Genomic DNA, 26,671 nt, shown 5'->3' with positions numbered 1-26,671 from the left:
AACAGTGAAGCTGGAGTTAATGTGAACTTTTATGTGCTGCATTATAAACACGATGTGACTGACCACTCAACAATGTAATTGCAACTTTTCTACACGCCCACACAAAAATAACATTCGTTTTTTTTACTACCAGCTAATATCAGATAAGGATCTGAACAGTTTCAGACACGGTATTGATTATTAATGAACGAGTTCAAACACAACGAGGTAAACTGAAGCTGAGGAAACGCTGCGGCTCTCTTGTGTTCTGCTCAAGGGACAAAAAACATATTTTGATGACATCGCACACTTCCTCATTGTGTGACAGCACACGCTAAACAAACCGTGTCGTACCTGCGACCAGAGCTACGTTGGCGTGTTTGGGATCATAGGGACACCGGGCCATCCCACTGACTGTGTCTCCCAGCATCTCCAGAGTGTCTCCCTGTTAAATCGCACACACACAAACACAATTAGATGCATGCATCAATCTGGGTACTCCAAACAATATGAATACATCTACAGCAGCATCATGAAAACAAACCACAAGAGAATGGCAATTAGGGAGTGTTACCATAAGTGCAAACTAATGATTCACTGGAGGCAATTAGGCACAGCAGCAAACAACAAGAGAGTCCCATTTTCAACCATAAATAACACACACAGATGCACACATCTATGCATCCACGTCCACACGTGTACATTTCAATAAAATTGGCAGCTCATGTAATAAAATCTCTGTTATTCTTTCACTATCAATTACACAAACACAAACCGTTCAAAGGTCGCCGCAAGCAACTATTTGAAGAGAGCAGCAGATTTGGAAGACTTCAGTTCTCATCGGCTGTTTGAAATGAAATAATTTATAGGTGTCATTTCATTAAAACCCTGCTTTAAATAAAACAGTAGCTAGCATCACTAACTAGTCCCCAGAGAAAATGACAGCCTATCAGGCAGAGACAGGTGAGGTATACGCTGTTGTAGAATGTCATTAGCGGCTGACAGATAATGGGGCAAGTACGTCTCAGTGTTCCACTGTTGCACCGTGTTTGAAATGTGAGAGACTGAAAATAACACTTATCTGAGAAAGCCTTTGATAGTGAAAGGATTTTTTTCCTCTATCTCTTTCTCCCTCCGACTCCACTGCCTTCGCTCCTCGTTTAATATCGCTGCGGAATGATGTGAAATCACCCCAGTCGATGATTAATATTTATGTGCAGTTTTTTTTCTTCTTCTGCAAGTTTAAAACGGTTACTGTAATTGAGCGAGACAGGGATAGGCTAAGAAGTGGAGCGCGCTCCCTGCACGGCGGAGGGTTCTGGTGACTTGCTGCTTGATGGATACAAACCTTCAGAGTCTGACAAATGTGCTGTGGGACAGTGCTGGAGAAATATTCAGAACACATTTTGGCTAGTCAACGCTTACAGTTGTAGCTCGAACTCTGGCATCTTTTAGATTCCGCCTCCATCTGTGGCATTGCTTTTCTCTCTTTACCGCAACAAGTCACGTCTCAGCAGCCTTACTCTGTGAATACGCTCCTCTCCCTCTTTTCCCCTCTTTGTGTTCTTCTTGATTTTCTGTCTCTGACTCTCAATGATAACAAGCTCGGCAGACCACAAAGTTTAACCGCCGAGAAATAACAACTGTTGTATCTCAGGAAAACGAGGCGCTGGAGCTGCCAGACAACAAGGATAAATAACTCCTGGGGAGGCAGTCGGCACTGACTCAACTGCTTGACAAACAGTTCTAATGAAGCTGTGCGTTCTCACCTGAACAAGTGCACTAATTGATCTATAGGAGGGAGACTCTGTTGTAAAAATAGACATTATTTATCAGCTAAGAGGCGCTCGACCGCTCGCTGGTGGTGGCGTAGGGCGGCTGCGATCACCCGCCTTGGGTTTACTTACAGTGTAGTTGGCACACAGCGGGTTGAAGGCGTTGGTTCCGCACAAAAACAAGCCTCCGTTTCTGCTGAGCAGCACTTTGATGAAGTTACGGCATTCATCCTGCACGAGAGAAAGACAGAAATACAGAGAATAGGCTTGATATGCAGGAGGGGTGAGTCTGAGGAACAGATGATGGCGCAAATAGAAAAAAAACCTTTATTTTTCAGACGCTGATTAGCCAAACCGCTCTGTGAAATGAAGCTTTTCAGCTGCCTGATGTGTGGAATTATCACACCATTACTGCTGTCAATCACAGTGATACAGTCTGAACGTAGCCTGCAGAGACTTTAGGCGTCTACCCTCTTCACACATGCATGCACATGTGCACGCATACACACAGCAGTTGATTGACGGAGGGTAATCCAAAGCAGCCTTAGGATTTTAGAACAAGCGGCAGATTTAAGGCTAATTTCTCAATACGTGAAGCGCGTGTAATGAGTAAATAACAGCAAGTCGCATTTTCATTCTTTGAACAGTCGTGAGTTCAGCACCACCATGATGGCGGTTTTTGCCCCACAGTCCCAAATACAGATAAATGTTGGTGTCTCCACACATATACTGTGTTGTTACTGTTAGCTTTTTTTATCCATTTATACTGTGCTACTAAAAATGTTTCTTCATTTACTGTTAAAGCACGTTATCGATCATCTTTAGCTCATTAGAAGGCATCATTTATTAATTAATTTATTAATATTTTTAGTTTTCAATTTGACCTCATGTACCAGTAAAGTCCATCTATTTGTTTCAGCCATGTCTGTCATGTTAAACATACTGTATATCTACATATCATACATTATATCTCAACAGCTTATTGATTCCTTTAAGCGTTCTCATTTATTCATTTCTGATCGATAACTATTTTAATCACAGATCTGTAACCGTACAGGTTAGCTTATGTGTTAGCTACTGTGCAGACTTCACTCTCTTTCCTGCAGCATTTAGGTGAACGAGCAGCTTTATTTATTTTTTTAACTTCCTTTTAATTGAATTACTGGAAACACTTTTCTAATCTTTCTGTTCACTTACTCACTAATACCCGAGTACTTTATTAATTTCCAAGTTCTGCTGCTTTCAGCTTCATATTTTGATTGCAATCATTGCACTTCACCCTCCATACTAGTTACTTATTATTTTAGAGATTAATTGCATTATTATAGATCAAGCTACTGAGCAATATATTGGTGATCAAATTCAATAGCTGCAAAATTAAAGAGATATAAATCAATAATTAGAATCTAATATATAAAATCATATATATGATTTTGAAAAGTGTCATTGCACATAATGAGCACATTTAGTTGAGGTAATTTAGCTATATTTGATTATACCACCCACGCACTATTACGCTACTTAATAAGATTATTCATTTATAAGAAAGGATTTTGTTGAAACTCTTTTCACTGCACACAAAACAAATCTGTAAGACGACACAGGGCAGCGCATGAGCCTGAAAGTCACGATTTTATGTTCTGATTTCCTGAAGGAATTTTTCCATCCATGGCTGCTAAGCACAAATTTCAGATGTGACCTTTAACTGTAAAAGTCAAAAGGGACTGACAGCAATTTGCACTTGCACAGCCGCCCGAGTACGCAGAGTGAGTGGTGATGTACAGTAGATCACTGATACATAGCAGCCAGCAACCCCCAACCCAGCACACCACTGTCCCAGCCACGATGGCACCAGCTCTGCCACACACACACACACACACACACACACACACATACACACACACACACACACCAGATGGGGTCTACTTCAAGACCACCGCCCACATTAATGTTGATGGAAACAGGAGCAGAGATGAAATAAAAGTGGTGTGTGTGTGTGTGTGTGTGTGTGTGTGCGTGTGCGTGTATTCATATCTTTGTGGGGACCAAAAATGGTAAGTTTACTATACTTGTGGGGACCAACAATCCTAGTCCCCACGAGTTTGAAGGCATTTTTGAGGCTGAAAATGTGGTTTTAGTGTCAGGGTTCCAGGTGGTTTATGGTTAGGTTAGGTTTAGGCTAAGGGTTAGGGTTAGGCATTCATTTTTGATGATTAGGGTTAAGGTAAGGGGCTAGGGAAAGCATAATGTCAATTAGATGTCCCCACAAGATATGAATACCCAACATATGTGTGTGAAAGAGATCAGAGGGAAAGCAGTGATATGAGAGACGGCTGAGTGTTATTCCAGATGCTCCACCCTCTCCCCCACCTTTCTCCTTCTCTCCCCGCAGGGATCTCGTCTTTCAGCGGGAAGAAAGAAACAGGAAAGCAGGAAGTGTTTCCACGTGAACGTGAACGGTGTGAGCGCATGAAGTGAGTCGAGCTCAAGGTGCAAATTTCTAATGGTTGCGCCGCTATGTGACAAACAGAAGTGCGACTGTCACAGTACTTGCGGGCGTGTGCGTGCCACTCCCACACACGCAGAGTGTTGCGTGATGCATATAGTTAAGTACACATGTAACGAGTGTGTCTGTGTGTGCGTGCATCAGAATCACAGCACAGATGCAGGCTCGTGTGTGAGAATCATTTGCATGCTGTTTGTCGGTGGGGCTGCAGTCTGTCAGCTTGGTCAGAGCTGTAATCACAAAGCCAGATGAAGCACTCTTAATAACAACCCAGACCCACTGCCAGCATCTCAGAGATGGGAGCGAATACTCAGAAGAGCCAAACCGCTGCACAAATGTGTTCACTTGGCAGTGGCTGTTCAGATAACATTAAGGATTTCATGACTTTAGAATAAAAAAAGGTTTATAACATTTTAACTATTCAGTTCTGCACTTTACAGACATCATCCAAACTCATCCTGTGCTGCACACATGCATTTTATTAATCCCCATTCATCTATTCCAGGGAGTCATTTGGCACTCCAGATACGAGTCTTTTTTTTATTCAAAGCCCAATTCAGGCAGCAGCAGGATTAAGGTTTTACTGTGGGCTCCACATTAAAATAAAAAAAACAACAAACCTATTATAAAGGATCATGCTGTGAATTAAACAATCATATATAAACCCATGTGCTGTACAGTCTGATGCCTCCTCCCCTTTTCTGTGCATCCCCTCTCCCTGGGTAGAATCCAGGCAAAACGCCACCTGTGCTGGCTGGCAAGCCTTCCAGAGACCCAGACGACTGCAGCCCTCCTCCTCCTCTTCCTCCTCCTTCTCCTGCTCCTCTTACTGACAGCGGCAGAGCTGCCTGTGCTCTGAAAAATTAATCTGCAGCACAGATGAGTTACACAGGAGCACATGCCTCGGTGCAAATATGGACGTAATTGTCAATGAAGGGATAAATTTACAGAGGAATGAGGAAAAAAAGAGAGTGTGGAAAGCTACCAAGAGATGCTGCACAAGTGTTTGTACATGTTTGCATATGCAAAGGTACATTTATATCAACTAGATGCTGGCAGACAGCAGGGTTTAATCAGTTCCTCGCTCTTGAGGCAGATGTTAGCCAGGCTAGCTGTACGCTGCAGACGATGACAGAGCAAGTGCATTTCCCACTGCACAGCTAACCTCTTCCTCAGAGACACAGAAATATGCACATCCACCAGCTTTAAAATAATCGTAAGCAATCACGCACAGAGAATCCACAGCAACACAACAACAAGCACCATTAAAACTGAGGAGGCTCCACCTTCAGCATGTGCTTTTCATCTATTGTCCAGAACTCAGCCCTCAGTCTTCAATGATAACAACCTTTTCACTCGGCATAAACCTCAGCTCAGAGTTTTTTTCCTAACGATCAATCTTTACTCTAAACTTCACGAACAAGGTGTTTTACCTCCAGCTACAATAAAGATTCCTATCTTTGCTCGAACCAAAATACAAAACAGGTAAGGGTCGTAAAATATTCTGCTCATTTTCCTGTTTTAGGAGCAACCACAGCAGTTTTCATAGTCCCATAAAATATAATAAGTTATCACGATGACCCGGTTTAGTAATGTTTTGTACAATGGGAGCCATCTAAGGCAGTACATCAGGGGGTCGTATTTAGCAAGCTGCTCCTCTAAATCTCCAAAGTTTCCATTACATGCCTGGCTGGTCCCCTGATGTTAGCAACCAGGGAGAAGAGAGCGCTGCTCTGCCAAGAACCGCCATTGAGCCAGAACTCACCCACACACATATACTGTATACACAATACACTCACACACACACACACACACACACACACACACACACACACACACACACACAAAGCCTTGGCGAACCCTCTTCCCCACTCATTAACAACAGGTCTGTCATTTCCAGAAAAATCCCCGATGCACGATTCTGACTGGAAACAGAGTGACTCTTCGTGGCAGGAACAAAGTGTGTGTATATGTTTGTGTGCATGTGGGCGGAGGATAAATTAACAGCGTTACCAAATTAGCAGCACTGTGCTGTTCAGAGTGCTGCGGTCTTACTCAGCATGTTAAAGCTAATCCGCATCCCTCTGAAGCCCTTCTTTAGTGTTTGATGGTAATTCTGACTGAACACACCACAGGCCACAGACAAACAGCACGCACAAGCAGGACGAAGAAGTGAGATGATAGAGATACAAGAATAAATGAGCAGAGAGTGAGCCGAAACTTAGTAAAAACCTACAACTCGCCGGGTCATCCGAGCACACACACACACACACATTTTTCAATCTTTGACCGTAGCACTTAACCTGGATCACCTTTGCACAGCTCTCCAGCTGCAGACCTGCTGAGTAAACGATCACATAAACCAGATTAATTCTAATTAAATGTGATTCTGTATGCTGCAAACATCATGAAAACCAAAGGCACCACAAACCCTTCTTTTCTTCATATTCACAGTCTTTGACCCTAAAAAGTCCTACGTTTGGTGATGAGCTCGAGAGCAGTCCACAGCAGCGTGTGGGGCCTGGGACGCTGAGTACAATCAAAATACACAGAAACACAAGACACTGGCCAGTTGGAAAAAAAAGATGACGATGACTCCACCTGGAGCATTTTAAGCTGGGAAAAAGCAATAAAACCACATCTTGTGATGATTCTACACAGAAACAGTCGGACGACTGCAAACCCAGAGCTCCTCTGAGAGCACGATTAACACAATATTGATCAAACAATCTTGCTAAGTGCTGCTTATAATGATGCCTGGCCGCTCTTTAAGCATCTACTATATGGTATTGCTTTTGTTTGCGTCTACATGCCCATGCTGCCACAGCCTGATACGCTGGCACAGAGCCACCTCTGGGGAGCGTCTCACCCACAACATCGTGCTCTCTCTCTCTCGTGCGCTTTGGTTTTGTGAAGAGAGAAAGGAAAGAGGGAAATAAGGAGAGCGAATGGCAGCGAGAGACAATCAAAAGGGCAAATATGAGCGAGATAAAGAGACAGCGGAAAGCGCGGACAAAGGAAAATCTAATGTGGGTAGAATATGCAGTGAGTGACAACAAGGCCGACTGTTGCATTCATCGACAGCAGCTTGGTCAACACGGGAAAAGAAAAAAAGGTGAAAGGATTAGGATATTGAATTTTCAGCCTAATTAGGGAGATACTATGTCCTTTGCGATCAACCAAGCAGAAACATTTAATTACAAAACCAATTATGAGGTGGCGAATGTATCACATCTGACACAACTGTCCCCCCGAGCAGAACTGGACATTTTCAGGAGGTGAAGTGGAGGAGAGAAGGAGGGGAACCGTTGTGGGGGAGAGTATAAGGGAGGCACGTAAAACAACAGAGTCCTGATTGTGCTCGTGTACGGGTAGGTGAGAAACAAAAGGTCCTTTCGCACCGTAACGGCGGTGAGAAGACCTCCTCGTTATGCTGCCTGTGGTTGTTCACACTGAACCAAACTAAGCCAACAATGTGTGCTGTTGGACAGCCCGACAGCACTCGTGAATAAGAGGCATGACATCTAGTGTAGAAGGCCTGTCGTGCTGCCAGCAAAGGTGCAGCAACAGTCCTCCAGCACCGCGCTCTTCTATCTGCCTCTGCAGCCACAGAGACAAAGAGAAAGAAATGTGAGGCGGAGGGAAGGTGCAGCAGAGAGAGACTTTAAAGTACGGCATGTATAAATGTACAGGATTTACAGTGTTGCTGATGATCCCTCATCCATGTTTACCCAAACCTCTGCACCGTGTCCATGCATTAATGCATGAAATGGCTCTTCTTTTGTTAAATATTCAGGCATCCTCCTTGACCTCCAGCATGATAATCAAAACGGCAACAGGGGGTAAGAAACGCGCCCGCGACGGTCTGATGCAATCAAGTGCAAAAGTGCTTCAGTAAACACTGCAGAGACCGATATAACAAGATCATATTGATACTGTGATGCACATTTTATCATCATCGTGGCATCATATGTGCATTTTAAATAACATAATTGTCTAAGCCCAAAAGCCGCCTTGCAGAATCTAAAAATCCCCAAATTTTCCAAGCAGCCCTTCAGCTCAATAAAGTCATAATGAATGAAGCAGAAAACACACAATTGCACACCAGCTGTAATTATTTACTCAAGTTTAATAGTCCAGCAGCTATAGTCTGATGACTGTGAGCCAATAATTTGGGTTTCCGCTGTGGCTGGAGGACTTCCTGGGAAAGACTTCCTGTTCTGTGTGTCCATTTATCTATTTTATCAAATGCACTCCAGAAAACGTGTTCCCACTTTGGCTCTTTACAGGGACCCCATTCTGCACGTTTACATGTAAAGATCTGTTTATTTCTCCGTATTTTGACATGCAGGTTCACGTAGGACAGGGGTGGGCAATTCCAGGCCCCGAGGGCCGGTGTCCTGCAGGTTTTAGATCTCACCCTGGGTCAACACACCTGAATCACATGATTAGTTCGTTACCAGGCCTCTGGAGAACTTCAGGACATGTTGAGGAGCTAATTTAGCCATTTAAATCAGCTGTGTTGGTTCAAGGACACATCTAAAACCTGCAGGGACACCGGCCCTCGGGGCCTGGAATTGCCCACCCCTGACGTAGGATGTGGACTCTGTGAGAATAGTTTCCAAAAGAATTCATGTTCATGTGACCACTGTGCAAGTTCAGCAGTAAATATTAGTTTTATTGCAATCCAGAGGCATCGATATACTGTGGTAGGACATCAGGTTTAATGCTGTAAATGATGGGCTACAACACACCGCCGTTACTCCTGCACTATTTGCTTCCAAGTTCCTCCTCCTCGACTGGCGTGGTTTCAACAGCTGAAGGACACAACGGTAAAACAGCTTTTGCTACCCCAACACAACTAGACTTTCCTTATTCTGCGTCAAAGCGACAAACACAGAGTCAAACACGGTGAAACGGTGGGAATTTTGGTTGCAAAGACCATCAAATTTGTCCGATCTGAGCCGCTTTCACTGTGATGCTGAAGATGTCATCATGATTCTTGGTCGTCTTCCGTCTGGGACAGCCCAAACTCACACAGTGTGTATAGGACTTCACAGTATTTAACGATGCTAATTCAGATGGAGATACTTTATCAATAAATGATCTCAGAGGTGGACGCCATGCAGGTGCAGTGGTTAGCACCGTCACCTCCTTGGTTCAAATCCAGTCTGGGGCTTTTCTATCAGGAGGTTGCACGTTCTCCTGTGTCTGCAAGGCTTTTCTTCAGGTACTCCCACAGACATGTATGGAGTGATTCTAATTTGGCTGCAGGTGTTAGCCCTGGTGACCTGTACGGGATACACTCGGCCTCTCTCTCTATGACAGCCGGGATGGGCTCTGACCCCCTAAGACACTGATCTAGATAAGTGGAAGAAAATATTATGGATGGATGTTTGCATTTACTGTAAAAATACTGCTGCTATTCTCTTTATCAAGCTCTTGGTTTGCCACAAATTATTTCGTGTTTGGTTAGTGGTTTTGCTATATCTTCATATCATTACTTAGGCAGTACAGTAGCCTCTGCATGGTTAAAAAATTACAGAATTTTTTAAAATGCATTTTAAATATGAGTGATTATAATAATTGTACTTATTTTGGCAGAAAACAGAAAACTGAATATGTAATATGTTCAAAAAGAAAAACCTTCAAAATGTTGCATCTTTGTTAATACTGTCAGAGGTTAATTAAAAATGTTCATTGTACTGTTTTCAGTGTAATTACTGAAACAAAAATAACTGCGTTCAAGTCATATTTTAACAGCAAATATAAGATGTACCGTCAGGGAGTGAGTGCATGATTGGATGCAATCACACAGACACACAAACGCGCGCACACACGCACGTCTTTTCAAATGCATCTGAGCCCAGAGAGCTGACTGAGAGGACCTGGCAGTGTTCTTATCTTCCTCACATTGCCGTGTGACTCACAGCAATACCAGGCAGCACAGTCATTAGGGGCAAGAAGACCTTTCATATCTCAGTCAGCCCCACGGCTCTCCGCAGGGCCGGCCAACAGGGACCCACACTCACCCCCTCCTTTCTCTGTGCCGAGCTTTTTGTCTCTGTCCCACTATTCTCCGTTGTGCTTCTGTCTGGCGATGTCTCACACAGATTTAATGTCAGGTGTTCTCTCACTGTGTTAAATAAGTCATTTTTTGTGTGCCTGGAGGGGACAGAGCCCATGTTTCCCCTGTCAACCACAACCATCACAGCTGCATACACCCACACACGCAGACACTGAATACGTGATGTTTGTGTGTTCGGCAGACAGCAGCAGCAAGGACTGAGTGTGTGTGCCGGAGATATAAGAGTTATTCAGGCGTGGGCTGCCGCCGGCTGCAGGGACATTTTACCCCATCCCTCCTCACCGCCTCGGCTTCCTGACGCCCACCTGCATTTTCCGAGGGCACAGACTGCAGGCCTAACTCACGACGGTGGGATGAATTTAACGTTGCGTGCTCTTCCGATCGATGTGCACGTTTGCTCGTGAGTGACGGCTTGGATGAGCAGGGACAATAATATGTGGTCACAGCCCTCCTTCTTAAGGCTGCGCCAGCAGGGCTGACAATCAGATGACTGGCACAGAGAAACCAAGGCTCCAGGCAAAAAAGGTAAAACGTGCCATAATTTAGGAGAGCAAAGCGTGTGCCCATGTGTGCCCATGTGTGCAGAGACAGTGTAACTGAAGCCTTGCTGAAGGATTTTTCAAAGGAAGCTGATTGATTTAAACAGCTTTTTACTGACTTTGTGCCACTGTGCAGCTCACACGTGCTGCAAAACAACTCAAGCTGCAGAGAGACACCACTCACTCCAATAGGGATGGGTACCGGTATCCGGTGCCATCATGGCACCGGTTCTGACATAAACGGTAGTAACCAGACCGAAAAGCAGCGCACATTTCGGTGCTTTATTTCGGTGCTTTTTTTTCCTGAGCTGTGATACACTTTGAATTCTAGCCAATCATTTTACGTTTCCGAGGATAGTAGGCGGGTCCAGGTACGTACGTTCTTTTAGAGCAGAGCTACAGATTAAAAATGCCCAAAGCGAAGTGGTCAAAAGTCTGGCTGTACTTCACAGCAAAATATGTAAACTCAGCAGCCTGCAACAAGTGTTTTAAGCTGATACTGTGATACTGTCAAAGGAGGTAACACCTCGAATCCGATGAAACACCTGGCGACGCATAGCGTTTTTTTTAAAAGCCGAAAAATGCGCCGTATTTGATAGCTTGCTGCGAGACCTCACACCGAGCACATCTACTGCGGGTGTGGTGCCTGTTATCGGACCCGGAGTTAGCGACATCCCCCAAGAACCCGAAGAGGAGAGTCCTGGCCCCTAGCCCTGTCAGTGTAGCAGAAATGATGACGGATGATGATGGCAGCAGCAGCCGTTCTTCTCTGCGTGAGTAGCTTAATGTTGTTCGTGTGTAATTTACGTTGAGTAGGCTAACCACATTATTACATTAATGCATGTAAGGTGAACTAGCAAACACAGTCGTAGTTACATGCGGCTGTCTTCTTGTTTGATGGCAGATACTCCCTTCACCCTGACCAAAAAGGCTAAAATGACCAAAGAAAAAGTAGAAAAACAGTTAAACATGAGAGGTTTTTGGACAAAGTTTGTGTTTTTTCCATTGTTTAAGCACTGCTTCCAGCCAAGAGTGATACCATATATGCCCCATAGCTGCAGAAAAGGCTAACATTGTTATCTTTTTACAAAAAAAACAGCTGAACATGAGAGGTTTTAGGATCAATTTTGTGTTCTCCATTCTTTAGGCACCGGTTTGAGCACCGTTTAAGCACCGGCACCATTTCAAAAGTACCGGTTTGGCACCGGTATCGGATAAAACCTAAACGATACCCATCCCTACACTCCAATTTACCGCAAATGCAAATGACAAAATGAAACGACAAACAGTTCAGAGAATATGAAAAAAAGTGGTGAAAAACAGAGAAAATGCAAAATGAAATCCTTTTACTTTCTTCATGATCAAGTTTCTATCCACCAACCAGGCATGTCCAAAGTCTCCTTCAGCTACAATCGTTTACAGTTCATACAGAGCAATAAAATCCATTTTTAATATCATCCCTTTATGGATTTTATGGATTACGAGCTACTGTTGTTTGGAAAAGCGATTGAGCCGTTTCAGCTGCTGTGATCAAATCATATCAACATGATTTATACGTGACAGAGTCTTCTAAAAATGACCGAGCCACCTGATTCTGCTGCTCCACTGAGATTTATTGTGTCTTTAAGTGGGTACTTTTGATTTTCTTGTCCACTGTTTCGGTCGAGTGTCACTTTTCTGGTCGATGCTGTTCTCTGGCACAGCGAGCAGCTTTTAGCAAAAAAACCTCTCCAAACACACAGTACTCAGGTCTGCAGGCTCAGTGTCGAGCTGGAAAACACAGCGGAACATTTATCGGCTCAAGAGCCGGATACTTTGCCCAGGAGGGAGTGGAGACAAAATCAGAGCTAAAAGGAGAATTACTGGATGCAAATAAAGACACAAACATGACTAAAGTTAGTCTGAATCTGTTGGATGTTTAGACTCTGCAGCATGATTAAGACAGACAGACGCCGTCTCACCTCATGTTTGCCCTTCATCCTGCAGATCCGGATGTCGTTCTTGTTTGACTCCCACGTTCTTTTCTATAAATGAAATGAAACACGGATAAATACTGCTGCTTACCCTGGCATTTCTCTCGTGGAAAATGACATTTTCCAGCTTGGAGACAAGTGACATGCGCACCTAAAAGGCTGTAACTGCTATGCGTGTCTGCTAAGAAGGTGCTTACCTTGTTGTAAAACATCTCATCTCCTGCAGTGGTGTCCAGCTCCACACGAAAAAGGTCATCCCTGGAGAGGGAGACACAGAGAGGGAGTTAGACAGCACAGCTCCATCCAGAGCTAACAGCAAGGCAACATCGGCTCCTTCCTAACGTGGATTCTTTTGCTAGCTCGAGTACATCATCTGCATTTGTAACCTGTGTTTGCTTTGTGTATAATTTAGCCACAGCACACGCAGCTATGTGACGCAAACACACACAGAAATGCTGTTTATTCATTTAAAGTTGATAAGAGCAACAGAGATTAAGGAAGAGCTTTACAGTGTCTTCCATTTGTCCCAATATATACAGAAAAATGGCCCCAAATTTGGCTTATCAGTCTTTTCTAGTCCTAAAATTGAATTAATGGATGATTTAATCAAGTTGTTACACTGATGCTTTCACGCCCCCACACGCTGTCCACACGTGGTCCAAAACCCTAACACCATGCATGTATTCATGACTTCCCAAACACTTCTTTTTTTGCACTCTTAGTCTGCTGTTTGCGGTAACCTTGAAAAATGCCTCCTAAACCAGAGTTAGGCTAAGAAGCTAACAGCTGACGTTTGCATATTGATGAGGGCCAGGACGGATCTGAAGCATGGATTTCTTCTGAAGTGGCTAATCTGTAAATCTGCCACAGCCATGTTAGTCCTGCAGTATTGATCCATCTCTGACCCAGCTCTACCTTTCATCTGTGCTGCATGAACTCTCCTAATTTCTTTCACAGAAGGCGAGGCGCACAAGTGCTTGCTCATGTGAGCTGGAGAGTGTGTATCTGTGTGTGTTTGCATCTAATTTTACCGAGAGAGGCGGCTGTGAGAATGCATGCTTGATAAGAGCCCAGGTAGGCCAAGAGCCAGCAGGTCACCCCTCTTCTGAATAATTTATCTTCACTTCCTGTTGCTGTGTCAGAATATTACAGCCCTTTCAGCACAGCAGAGCGGGAGAATTGTTAAGTGGCGAAGAAGTGCAAAATCACCAAACAATGGCTTGGTGTACCCCTGCTTAACAGGTCAAAGTTTAAGCATCCTCAAATCAGCGGAGAGGGCTAGAGAGTGAGACGTAATCTCATCCAGGCTGCTTCAGCATCGTCTCGGCATGATGAATACAGCAAAAGGCCTCCGAGACGGTGGGGCTGGCAGCCAGCACTGTTGTCTCTCGTAGTGCAGAGCATGAGGAATTATTTACACTGCTGCTTCTCTTTCCTTCTGCACTTCAGGTTGTTCGAATGATGCAAAGCCTGGATGCTTTTCTTTGTTTACATGCGCGTTAGCCAGTTTCTGTGTGCTGCTTGTGACATAAAGTTGGAGTTAAGGGTGTGCAAAGAGTTCACGTTTATATTGCAGGATGTGTGTTAAGCCTTCAAATCACCTCATAGGTTTTCCTGAGAGCACAATCAACAAGTGTCTCTTTGTAGCCTCATCTGCGTGTACGATACCCACGTGCCGGAGTTATTATTTTAGAAATGCCTCCAAACCTTTTGACCTGGTAATTCAAAGTCAACACAGGCTCAATCGAAACTATTTTCTTACTCAACCAGCTCATGAACTTTCTACAAACACCAGCAGGCTGAAGGTCGAGACCTCTCAAATTGCCCTCTTGGCCAGGTCTCTCTTAGAAAAGAGATTTGAATCTCAGTGAGACTTTTACTTGGATAAATAAAGGATAACAATGTTTTTTCTTGCCATAGCTGCAGTGTTGTGCTGCTTTTCTGAGTGAAAATCCAGTGTGAAAATTACAGCAGTGAAGGAACAGAAATGGAGGAACTGACACCGATATTAATGACTGAGAGGAGTCCGGTGTAAGTATGCGAGAGAGGGGACATCAGGTGTCCGCAGACCACATCCTGCACGCCATCAGCATTTTACTGAGAGAGCAACAGTTTGATCAAAGGCCTTCTTCAGACATTAAATTTAGGACATTTGGCTATTCAGCGGCCAAAATAAGCATGCAGATAGATAACATTATGGCTCTGCTATGACCGACACCCTCAGTCTTAAGCATGAGCCTCTGGTCATGGGTAGTTGTGTGCCTTCTTCTCTAAAGTGATACAATCTGCAGATGCAGTTTGGCAGAAAGGAAACAGTTCTCAAATAGAACTGCTCAAAACAAGGTTTGGGCATTTATTTGATATCTGGTTGCTGATGAGGTGTTTGAATGCCTCTTAGGGTGAGTGTCATCGACAGATATATTTTATTCAGCATAAGGCAGAGAAAGATATGTCCAAAACAACGTTCAATGGAAAAGCAGCACTACAGTCCAAAGGAACAGAATTGTGGCTTGAAGTGTACTTAAGTCTTTTGAGTGTGATGGAGAGAGACGGGCATCGCTGTTCCACCGTACAGCAAAACCAAGATCACTGCTGGAAGCTGAAAAGCAGTTCCTGTTATTTTCATTCATTTTTCATGTTTTTGGTAATGCGGTGAGGTGATCCTGAGAGTTGCACTCTCAGCCTTGTTTACCAGAACTTGCAAAAGAGAGCGCATTACTCCAAACCTGGCTTGTATGTCTTAGAGCTCATTTTAAAATTCCAAAGTTTGTTTTTAAATGCTTAACGGTCTTGCCATCCTTACTCACCCCCGGGTAGGGCTGTTCGATATAACGATATATATCGGATGACGATATAAAAACGTCTATCGTTTCATTTTACGCTATCGTTTGTTTTGTGGTGTCGCAAAATAAACTGTTTACGGCAATATTTTTTCATCTTTTTGATGGTCATTGTAGTGGCTATATTCATTTCTTAAAGTTCTCTCTTTCTCTTATATTTTATATAACCACACTACAGACGGACAAGCCCCTGTTTTTATGCGTTGTGGTTAGCAACAACTACGGTAACAGCATCGCGTGTCCGCTTGTTTATGTTCCTAATAATAATAATAATAATAATAATAATAATAATAATAATAATAATAATGGATTGCATTTATATAGCGCTTTTCGAGACCCTCAAAGCACTTTACAATACCACTATTCATTCACTCTCACATTCATACACTGGTGAAGGCAAGCTACATAAACCTTTCACAATAAAGCTCAAGATCCTGTTGAGACTTTTCAAAATAAACTGAATCATGTGAAAGAGCAGATTATTTACGGATGAGAATTAAAAAAGAGCCGCCAGGTGCTAAAAAATAAACCTTAGACTCAAACGTTAGAACAGGCTTTTCCCCGCAGCACGCCGTGTAATAAATACTCACAAAGAAAAAGGCGGCCGTTACAACTTATGTCTAAAAATGTGTAGTTTCATGCATCGGTTAAAACACTCGACTCCAGCTACATGACGGGCAGCTGGAAACACTTCCCGCAAGACGAGCTGCCCGAAATTCACAGAATTTACAGAAAATGTTACATTTTTGTGATTTATATCGTTATCGGGACGATAGAATTCTTATATGGGATATGAGATTTTGGTCATATCGCACAGCCCTACCCCCGGGTTCTCAAGTCAGCTGACGAGCTGCTCCTGGAGGTACCAGGGTCCAAGAGGAAGCTCCGAGGGGACAGGGCCTTCTCTTTGGCTGCTCCTAACCTCTGGAATAACCTGCCTCTGCACATTAGTGAGGCCCCTTCATTGTCCATTTTTAAAACTAGTGCTGTCAGCGTTAATCTCGTTAAGATTACGTTAAAGCCATAACCTCATTAACGCGGTAAATCTCTGTTAGCGAGTTATCGCGGATCGCCCCGTGCGTGGGGCTGCATGGCGTCAACGGGTTAACGAGCAGTTATGGCGTTAACGTCATTTTAACGACATTAACGCTGACACCACTACTTAAAACCCATTTTTACTCCTTGGCTTTTCAGTCTGATCGTGATTTTCCTGCTATAATTTAATCTAATGCACTGATTTTATTGTTTTTATTTCATTTTAATTATTATTATTTAATTTTATTATTATTATTATTTTTAAACTTAATTTAATGTACCGTTTTTTTTTGCCATGTCAAGTGTACAGCACTTTGTTTCCAGCCTGGATTGGTCTGAAAGTGCTATATAAATAAATTGCTTGCTTGCTTTACATACTAAACTTTCCCTTCCGGCCTCAGTAGAGTCTCTCCCTGTCTGACTGCCACAAGCCAACTGACCTGTTCACTTCAAGAGTCACATTAGCGGGCTAACACAGTAAAAAACATCCAGACTGGCAGCAAGTTAGCACTTCCCACTCCAGGTAATGCAGAATGTGCAGATAAAACATGCGCGCACACACACATACACGCCTACAGACTGACAGCACAAACCTCTTACAAGTGGAACAGTTATTCAAGAGTTTGAGTCATTCCTTCAGTCATGCTGTCAATTGGTAAACTCTCCAATTGGTTTATGTTTGTGTGGATTTGCCTGTTGGATCTGACTCGGGGCTGAGGACCACAGGATCCACAGCTGCTCGTCTTAACAGCAATGAAATGGGGCTTAACGCAGCAAGACTCTTACTCCACTTGGCACCAGTCAAATACAGAGTTTACTTTCATTTAGCGGGGATGGGAAGAGGACACGGAGAGGTAGCAGCTCTCAGCGGGCGTCTGGGGCAGGGATTTAGCAGTCAGAGGACAACTATGCTAATGGCGACAGGATTTGGGGATGAGTGAGGCGTCTTATCAGGCCACGCACTCTGTCGAAGCTTTTGGCAGTCATACCTGCCACCACAGGTACTTATTCATACAGTGTACATTTTAAAACTCAGTCACCCTGCTGGGCCGTCTCTGGCTCACAAATGCGTTTGCACATGGATCTATTTTTTTCCAGGCTGATCGTTTACCGCCAGGAAGCCACAAACACTATTAGCCACTTACAAAAAGATAGAAATATAGTCTCGAAACGTTCTCTCTCTCTGCTTGCCTCCCCCGCTGCCCCGCCTGTAAGCTTAGTATTTTCTCGTCATCCGGTTGGTTGACATTCAGATCAGATTTCTCCTCCTGTTCAGGAACAATTTCTACAGCTGTAAATTCAAATTAATTTTTTAAGTGTTTCATGGCCGCTTGTTATAAAGCAGACCTTCAGACTGCAGTAGCTATAGTTGTCTGTGGGAAGTTTTATTGCCCGACCGTGTGCATGTGTGTGCTTATAGATCCTCCCGGTGCAGACAGAATGGCTGGAACCAAGCTACATAGTTTGATATATTTACTACCAAGTCTCAGCAGTGAAGTTAGACCTGCTGGAAGCAGGGGACTGGGTCATTTCCTGGACGACAGCGGCGTCTCTTATTGGAAACCGCTTCAATCTTCCTTCCACTACAGCAAATAATCAGCACCATATGCAGAAACTAACTGTCTCCTTCTTTCGGGATGTTTCAAACTGTGTTACTTTCTGGACAACATGGACAGTAAATCTTAACGTGCATGCTCGTTTTTTTAGCACGGTTGCTTCAGGTCGGCTCCTGAATGGCGTCAGTGGAGAACCAGATGTTGCACAGCAGTGGCGCAGGTGAGGAGACTGGGCTTCCGGCCTTTCTGACCACCGGGGCTACTATCTGTTCAGGATCACTGCCTTCAGCAGACTGACAGGCATATGGGGACCATCATCACACGGAGAACAAACTAGAAATCACTCAACTTGATATTTGTCGGGTCAAATATCAGCCCTCACATGCAGCTACTCCACAGGAAAGAGCGACAGCTAAAGGAACACGTTACTAGCTAGCAATAAAACAATAATATGCGTTCAATCTTTCTGTCTCAACGTTTACAGATGGCACGCAGCCGTGGCTCGTGGTTATCTTTTCAACATGGCTGCGAGGCTATTCTGCACAGGCCTACATAACGTTTCCATGTGCTCAGTTCTAAAGTTCCTGTTTGAGAAGGAGAACTGCTACCGTGGTGGCATCGTGTTGCTGTCACACATGTTTTCTTCTAACAGATGTCAGAGTAACACGAAGCAGCTGTGCCAGTCTGCCAGGTTCCTACTAACTCAGAGGTCTACCTTGTAACTATTAATTTATTTGTCAATAAACTTCTTTTGGAAGATTAATAATACATGCTGAAACCTGAGGGGAGACGCTTATTACCCTGCGAGCAAGCTAATCTCAATTACTCCTTACTAACTTCATGTGTGTGTCCAAGCTGTCATTATAACAGTATTGTAGAATCAGGTGCAGCGTGTTTGACAGTGTTGTTTTATGTGTTGCATTTGAAAGGCGAGACATTTCAGGAGGAACCGATGACTGAAAATTACATATGCTGTTTAATAATTACACATCGGGGGTGGCGGTGGCTGTGGACGTGGAGCAGGTCATCCACTCTTCCAGTCCATGGTCAAGTGTGTGTGATGGATAAAAGTGTGAAAACATAACATAAAGTGCTGTACAAATGTGTGTGTGACTTAGAGTGCTTTAAATATACAAAATGAAAGTATAATATACTGTGAATGTCAGTGTATTTACTGTTTAATTGGCTCGTGTGAAACCAGTACATAAACAAGCTAATCCATTTAATAGGGAATGGTAATGTAAGTGTTTTTTGACCAGTGTGAGGTTGGCATTAATGGTTATAATGAAGAAAATGTCATATTCTGGTAAGAAGTAAATAAAATAATCGATATAGAAAATTTTACAAGTGTTCTAAAAACATCAGTTCTCACATCTCTTTAGCTAATGTTTTACTGGTCATGTTCTGCCGTCATTGTCCAAATGTCACCAGTTCTTCAGTATTTATGTTCCTATGCTGTGCGAGTGGACTCGAGGCTACTAAAAGCTAGTCTCCTGATACTTTTGGCTGATCGCTCAGGATCCACCGAGTCTCTTTAAGTCTCTCAAGAGACAAAGTTTATTAAAGAAAGGCTAATGGTCCAAGCAGGTCGCACAGGCTACACATCCTGGGCTTTGTGGTGCCATGTTTCACGGGTCAAAAACTATTGACTTTTTTGCGTGTGTTAATGTAACATCTGGGAGTACTTCAGCCTCAGCTGTACTTGCACATTTCCTCTGAGATGAATCCTGACGTTAGCACTAAGGAGTATCCACATGGGGAGCGATTCGCTTGTGGCTTCTGGGTGCTCGCAGACATTTCAGGTGCCGGTTGTTTAGCTAACCATCTGTTCCATTCACCACGCTGTCACGTGTCCAGCACTGCCCTGCACTCTCACCGGTGGTTGCTTCAGCTGTTTGGTATTGCCAGCTGCTTGTTAGTATCTACCTCCTTGAAGTTGTGGAAACCCTGCACCTCATAGTGGTTGAGTTTCTTCTACTGGTTATGAATTTAAATATTTTGTACAAAATATATTGTGTATCATTTATTTAACAATAAATTGGGAATAAAAACTGATATGTGTACGTTAAATATTTTATGGTGCCCAGGTCAGCTCAAACGCTCTGGCCAGCATCAGTAGGAGGCGGTGAAGCATCCACCTCTCCAGTAGTCCAAATTGGGTCGATGAGTCGGTGACGCGAAATTCGTCTTTGTCATGAAAGTTAGACACGGATCTAACTTTGGATCTAACAAACTCTTAAAGCAGTGAAACTGTTTATCAGAGGGAACGTATGATTTTTAGGAAACTCCAGTCCAACATTAGCTGGAATAACATGAGCTTAGAACCAGCTATTGTTGTTATAGCCAATTCTTTGTCTGTGGTATAGAAGCCGGAGGGTCATGTGTCTAATCTGCATGTTGTCTTAGGTTAAATCTCTGACTTCGGCTCTGGAGATGACGCTTCAGGTGAGGAGGAAGAGGATGAGGTGGAGATGAGGAAGATGAGAGCAGTGGTGGAGGAGGAAGATGAAGAGGATGTGAAAGAGATAATGAGAAAGACATGATGAAAACTGAAAGAGCTATTTTTTCTTTTTAAATGAAAACATGGATGCTTTTCTGTAGTTCTTTAGGCAAATTTAGGAATTCTCATGCTAAAGGAATGCCACTGGGATACGGAGGGTTAACCAGGCTGCTGCTTCTCGCTTCCTGTCTGGACACAGCTGAAGTTAAACTTGCTCACTTTGAGTCAGGAGTGTATGTTTCACACATATGAAGTCACCAAATGTCACTCACTTTCCGTGATGTGTCTGGTCATTACATCGACGATGGCGCTTGGCGATGTGAGTTACTTAGTAACACATATAGTGATAACAGGCAGTCCAAGAGATTTTAAAACCCCAGGTAAGTGACGTAATGTACATTAGTATATACACTGATCGGGCATAACATTATGACCATCAAGGTGTGCAAAAGTTGCGAGGTGGAGTCTCCATGGATCAGACTGAGATCTGGGGAATTTAGAAGCCAAGTCGACACCTCAAAAGCAACGTTGTGCTCCTCAATCGTTCCTGAACGATTCTTGCTTTCAGCACATTATCCACAGTGATCAAGGAGCACTGTTCACCTCTGTTCCTTCATTGAACCACTTTTAAAAGATACTGACCCCTATGGACCGAGAAGACCCTGCAAGACCTGCAGTTTATAAGCTCCAAGTCATATAGCCATCACAGTTTGGCCTTTTTTCAAACTTTCTCATTCTTCCTGCTTCTAGCATCAACTGTGAGGACAAAACGTTCACTTGCTCCCTGATATATCCACCCACTAACAGGTGCCACAATGAAGACATAACCAGTTATTCACCTAGCAGCAGTCAGAATGGAACGCCCGATCGGTACATCTACACGTGTGTCTGCATGTGGGTGTGGGTCGCGTACCTCGCTCCGATGTAGAGCGTCCGATTGACCTGCAGGATCCTCTGGACGTGCAGAGGCTCTTGTCTCAGCCACGTTTTGTGCGGTCGGCCCAGAAACACGGGGTATCTTCTCACCACTGTCAGAAAATCAAACAGAATGGCTTCTCTGAAACGGACATCCATCTTTGCCAAAAGTACTCAGCATAAAAGTGGTTTTGTGTTAGTTTGTTTTGACAGTTCAGCCTCAGTAACAGGTATTCAAGGTGAAGTGGAGAAAGCATTTGAGATCTGCATTTGAAAGCACAGCCGACGCGCTACATTAAACGTACCGAGACACGGAGGGGAGCGTAGACAATTAATCTGAAAATGAAAGATGTCTGAACTGCACCCCATATGTCATTATATTCACAAGTTTTTGTTTGTTGGCTGATTGAGATTCACTTTTGATGGATTGTTCATTTACATGCAGCCTTTTGTTGACAAGTTTGGCAATGCATGTTCTGCCGGCTGATTCGGATAATTCAAAAAGACAGAAACAAATATCAGAAAGGTAAATGATCAGTGTTGTACATCGAGGAAGAGGAAGGGAACAAGCAATAAAACATTTCCAGTCATGTTGTACCACAGATGTGTAACAGCTACATATAGGATAATGATTTTTAAGGAAAGCTGGTATATTTCTATCTGATATTATTTCATGTGCTCAGCACAGTCTGCTTTCTTCTTTTCATTTCTATATTTTTCTTCTTCTACTTCATTCCTATCCTGTATGTCTTATCTTTGCTCCGGTTTCTGCATCACTCTGACCCGCTGTGATTGGGCCTCTGACTTCTGTTTCCACTTATACCTGCTATAAACCACAGCTGTTGGGTCTACTGCAGCCTAGCCAATAGGCAGCACCCAGTAGTCAGACACGTCTACGCTCAGCTGTTCATTATTGATACACAAAGAAGGGCCTGGACTTAGCTGGAAAACCACCGGTCAATATTATTGAACTGCAGTCAATCTAGATCAGGGCTAAGCCGGAGACTGCAGAGCCGATACGGAGCCACAGAGTCTGAGCGTTCGAGGGGCTTCATCTCTCAAGGGTCTGAGCTCATGTGTGGGAAAGTCACGAATGCGAGAGCCCCTTCCACGGCTTCGGTCTCATTCCCGAGCGTGACCCCACGCTTCAACGCGTTTTGTGTGAAATCTCCACAGCCACCATCGTGACCTTAACCCTTCGCCGTAGCCTCCCCCCTCAATCATCACCATGCGCATTTGGCTGTAACCCAACACTTCACATCATGTCGTGGGTGAGAGAAATGCAACGGAGGAAAAGGGAGTAGGAGCGAGAAAGCGAGGGGTCAAACCTTCTGTAGGGATGAAGTTCAGGGGCCCTGGTTCCTCCGGGAAAGCCGAGCTAGCCGTTCGCAGCAGCCAACACAGCAGGAAGAAGTAGGAAGGGGCCACAGCTGCCATAGCAACCCAACTGCAGAGTCTGTGGAAATAGAAAAAGGGAGAACTCGGGTGAGTTGTGGTAGACACATTCACTAGCAGGCTAGTTCTCTCGAGTTCTCACACAGCATCTGCATCTCCGTCCTGTTGGGAGGGGAGATAAACATCTGCTCAGGGTGACGGATTAAGTCATCCACTCCAGGAGAAGTGTCCAGTCAGCCACCTCTCTCTGTGGCATCACCACATCAAACATCACATCACAATGACACATCCAAATCCTACGGGAAAGAGACATCAGAGGAAAAAGAGAGGTTGACATCCTGTCCAAGACAGAGGACAACGTATGTCCCATACACCGATCGATAAAACCCTCTGTGGGCATAAAGGGAGAGAGACGGGCTCGATACGCGTCACGTATTATCCAGTATGAGAGACAGAGAGGAAGAGAAGTGGTGGTTTACTTAAATGAAATGCTTTCCAGTGACGCAAATCATTTTTCACCGGGCAACACCGAGACTTGTAGGTCTAGAACGTAATTCATGTGGAAATACAAATGATACCCAAATGAAGTTAGCCTACACAATCCATCTGCAAAACGATGGCTCCAGCACTTAGCCTCGAAGGAGGAAAGCACTCAGAATTGATATCGACTTAAACCGCAAACCTCAAAAGGTATGACGAGCTGGCTACCCCCCCATCTCTGTTTGTGAGACTGAGCTGCCAGAGAGAACTTTATAAAGTTGTTATAGTCTTAAGATCTGACTCATCTGTAATTATAGTAAATTTCCTGCCTTGCAATAAATTGTGTTTTCAAAGGAATTCCACAGAAACACTGCAATTTACAAAGCCCCACAGCTCCACACTTATCTCATGGCGTCATTTGCTTTGAAAATCTCGCGGGGAGGCAGTCCCCTCCACCCCCACCACTGCAAACACAAAGCATTTTCTTTTACAGTCATGCACAATTGCAACATCTAACAACACCTGACATTTGAATCTGGATTTCTTTATGCAAAATGCTTTAACATTTGCCTGTGGTCACAGGCGCGCATGGTGTAACGCTGACTGTACAGTGTTGTTATATCTGCTGTTGTATCCATCAAAGGGCATCGGTGATGCTCATTTCCACCTCCATGTTTTTATCGCTGACTTTTACTAGAGTAACTTGAGTGCATCATTCCCTGTTAAAAAAGCAAAGTCATCACGCCTCAGTTCAGGTGACCGTGAGCATCACCTCTTCCCCTCTGCCAGTGCCAAACAAACCTCCTCAAACCACAATCACGACAAATGTGATGCATACACTAACACCAGCAAATAAAAAAAATACTACATTTCCAAAAATCTGCAGTCATGTGATACAGAAAGCCCTGCTAATCAAATTCACTTGATTAAGTGTGAGCACCTCTATAAAAGCAGCGTCTGCAGTATGTTGGTCTGTATGTGTTAACGCAGTCTTCCTAGAAGGAGACATCTGTGCAATACTCAGAAACAAGAACTCAGTCTGAGACTGTACAGGCCTCAGTCAGCCTGTTAAACTTAACATTCATCATCAGTACAATTAGAAACAGACTGAACAAGTGTGGCTTATTTGGAAGGGTTACCAGAGAAACACTCTGCTCTCTAACACAGGGGTGGGAGAACTCCAGGCCTCAAGGCCCAGTGTCCTGCAGGTTTTAGATGTGTCCTTGATCCAACACAGCTTATTTAAATGGCTAAATTACCTCCTCAACATGTCTTGAAGTTCTCCAGAGGCCTGGTAATGAACTAGTCATTTGATTCACGTGTGTTGACCCAGGGTGATGCCCAAAAGGATGATCTGATATCGTCGTGTTGGTGTTGTTCCCACATCATCATAATAAATGTTGTTCCAGGTTCAACATTGCAAGTGACCAATCACATTGTTGTGACGTAATACTTTTGCAAGCCAAGGGATTCATTCATTTATGAAATTCCAATTTTGCAAGGACAATATGTATAATGTTTACCGTTTATTAAAGAACAGTATCCTGAAATGCAAAGAATTCAAATTGCTGGATCAGTGGACAGAGGTGGTTTCTCACAAGTTAAGTCGATTTTTTTTTTTACAGCGTTTTTTTCCAAAGTCGCAAAAGTATGACGTCACAACAATGTGATTGGTCAACTTGCAATCTTGAACCTGGAACAACATTTATTATGATGATGTGGGAACAACACCAACACGAGGATATAAGATCGTGCCGTCTAAAACCTGCAGGACACCAGCCCTTGAGGCCTGGAGTTGTTACCCGTGCTCTAAAATAAGCACGACAGCACGGCTTAGAGTTGTACAAAACGCAAGACTTCTGGAACGATGTCCTTTGGACCTACAAACCAGAGTGGACCTGTTTGTCCATGATGCACAGCAGCACATTTGGAGAAAACCAAACACCTCATACTGACTGTGAGCACGGTGGTGGAGGGATGGTCTGATCTATATAAATGAAACTCAAGTGAATGATCTCCTCTGTATATCTGGAGTTCTAGAGTTGAATGCGAGGCTAAAGCTTGGACTAAACTGGGTCATCAACAGGACAAAGATCCAAGCACATAGCAGCAAACCTCAAACACAACGGCTGAAAAAGAATCGCTGGTGGTGGACCTTCAGGGACCTGCGCATAAACGAATGCTGCAAACCTCAACGAGCTGAAGCAATGCTGTGAAGAAGCATCTCCCAGATGTCCTCCACAATAATGTGAGAGATAAATTCACACAGAAAACCATCGCTGCAACTTACTGCTGCTAAAAGTTGGTCTACAATAATGCCAGTACCTATGTGGTAACCTAAACATCATCAGCATTTCAGTGGACAGCACAGTACACGAGGTTGTGGAGGTTTTGGTAAAACTAACCAGCAGTTAGTTCACTGTAATGTTTGTGTTAATGAAAGAGAAAAGGCTGCACGAGCCTCAGTCTGTAGTCACCGTCAGTCTCTCTCCTACACACGCCCTCTTTTTCCCGAAGGATACAAGCAGCCATTGTGCAGCTCATCTCTTTAATGGAGTCTCAGACATAACCTTATCGGGACATATAATCTTTATGGGACATTTCTCAAATTCCCCGCACTGACATCAGAATAAAAGTGAAAGGAATGCTAATTACTCAACACCCACAAGCAAATTACGGGAGACGAAGGGGAAAAGAGTCAGAGGGAGAAGAAAGGAGGTCATGGGGTAGAGAGAAAGAGAGAGAGATGGAGTGGGAGATAAGTGGGAAAGAGTAAGAAACAGGGAGAAGATGAGAAGTCAGGAAGCCAGTATATCCAATCAGAGATTCTATTGTTTCTGCTATTAATAATGTATGAATAAATGCCAGGCGGTATGCATTCGATTAGTATAATTAGACACCCAGGGCTATACAATTTCATTGGACAGCAGAATAAGTAGGTACACCAGCATTAAACCAAGTGTGTGTGTGTGTGTGTGTGTGTACATGCAAATGGTTCTGAGCCAAAGCATCTCCATAATTATGACAAATGGCAACAGCCAGTCCATTCAGCAGCATCGCTGCATGATACAAGCTGTACAGTGCTATGCC

At 43.8% G+C, this 26,671-nt stretch overlaps 1 protein-coding gene across 2 annotated transcripts in view; it reads right to left on the bottom strand.

Moving 5' to 3' along the window:
- The window catches only part of sema6bb (sema domain, transmembrane domain (TM), and cytoplasmic domain, (semaphorin) 6Bb), a 133,660-nt gene that overhangs the window by 52,901 nt on the left and 54,088 nt on the right, over window positions 1-26,671 (bottom strand). For both annotated transcript variants that reach the window (XR_014799376.1, XM_084920502.1), the window contains exons 2-7: window positions 23,035-23,162; window positions 21,705-21,819; window positions 13,058-13,118; window positions 12,849-12,911; window positions 1,887-1,985; window positions 334-424 (exon numbers count right to left, since the gene is read on the bottom strand). Coding sequence is in view for 1 of the 2 variants with exons in the window: in XM_084920502.1 (XP_084776628.1) it covers window positions 334-424; window positions 1,887-1,985; window positions 12,849-12,911; window positions 13,058-13,118; window positions 21,705-21,819; window positions 23,035-23,143 (538 nt within the window). In the remaining variant the exon portion in view is untranslated. The remainder of the gene's footprint in view (window positions 1-333; window positions 425-1,886; window positions 1,986-12,848; window positions 12,912-13,057; window positions 13,119-21,704; window positions 21,820-23,034; window positions 23,163-26,671) is intronic.

Source organism: Perissodus microlepis, chromosome 23, assembly GCF_051167445.1.
Source record: "Perissodus microlepis isolate ML-2025 ecotype Zambia chromosome 23, ASM5116744v1, whole genome shotgun sequence".
Taxonomy (NCBI): Eukaryota; Metazoa; Chordata; class Actinopteri; order Cichliformes; family Cichlidae; genus Perissodus; species Perissodus microlepis.
The sequence above is the reverse complement of the archived record's forward strand: the minus strand, read 5'-3'. Positions and strand labels throughout refer to the sequence as shown.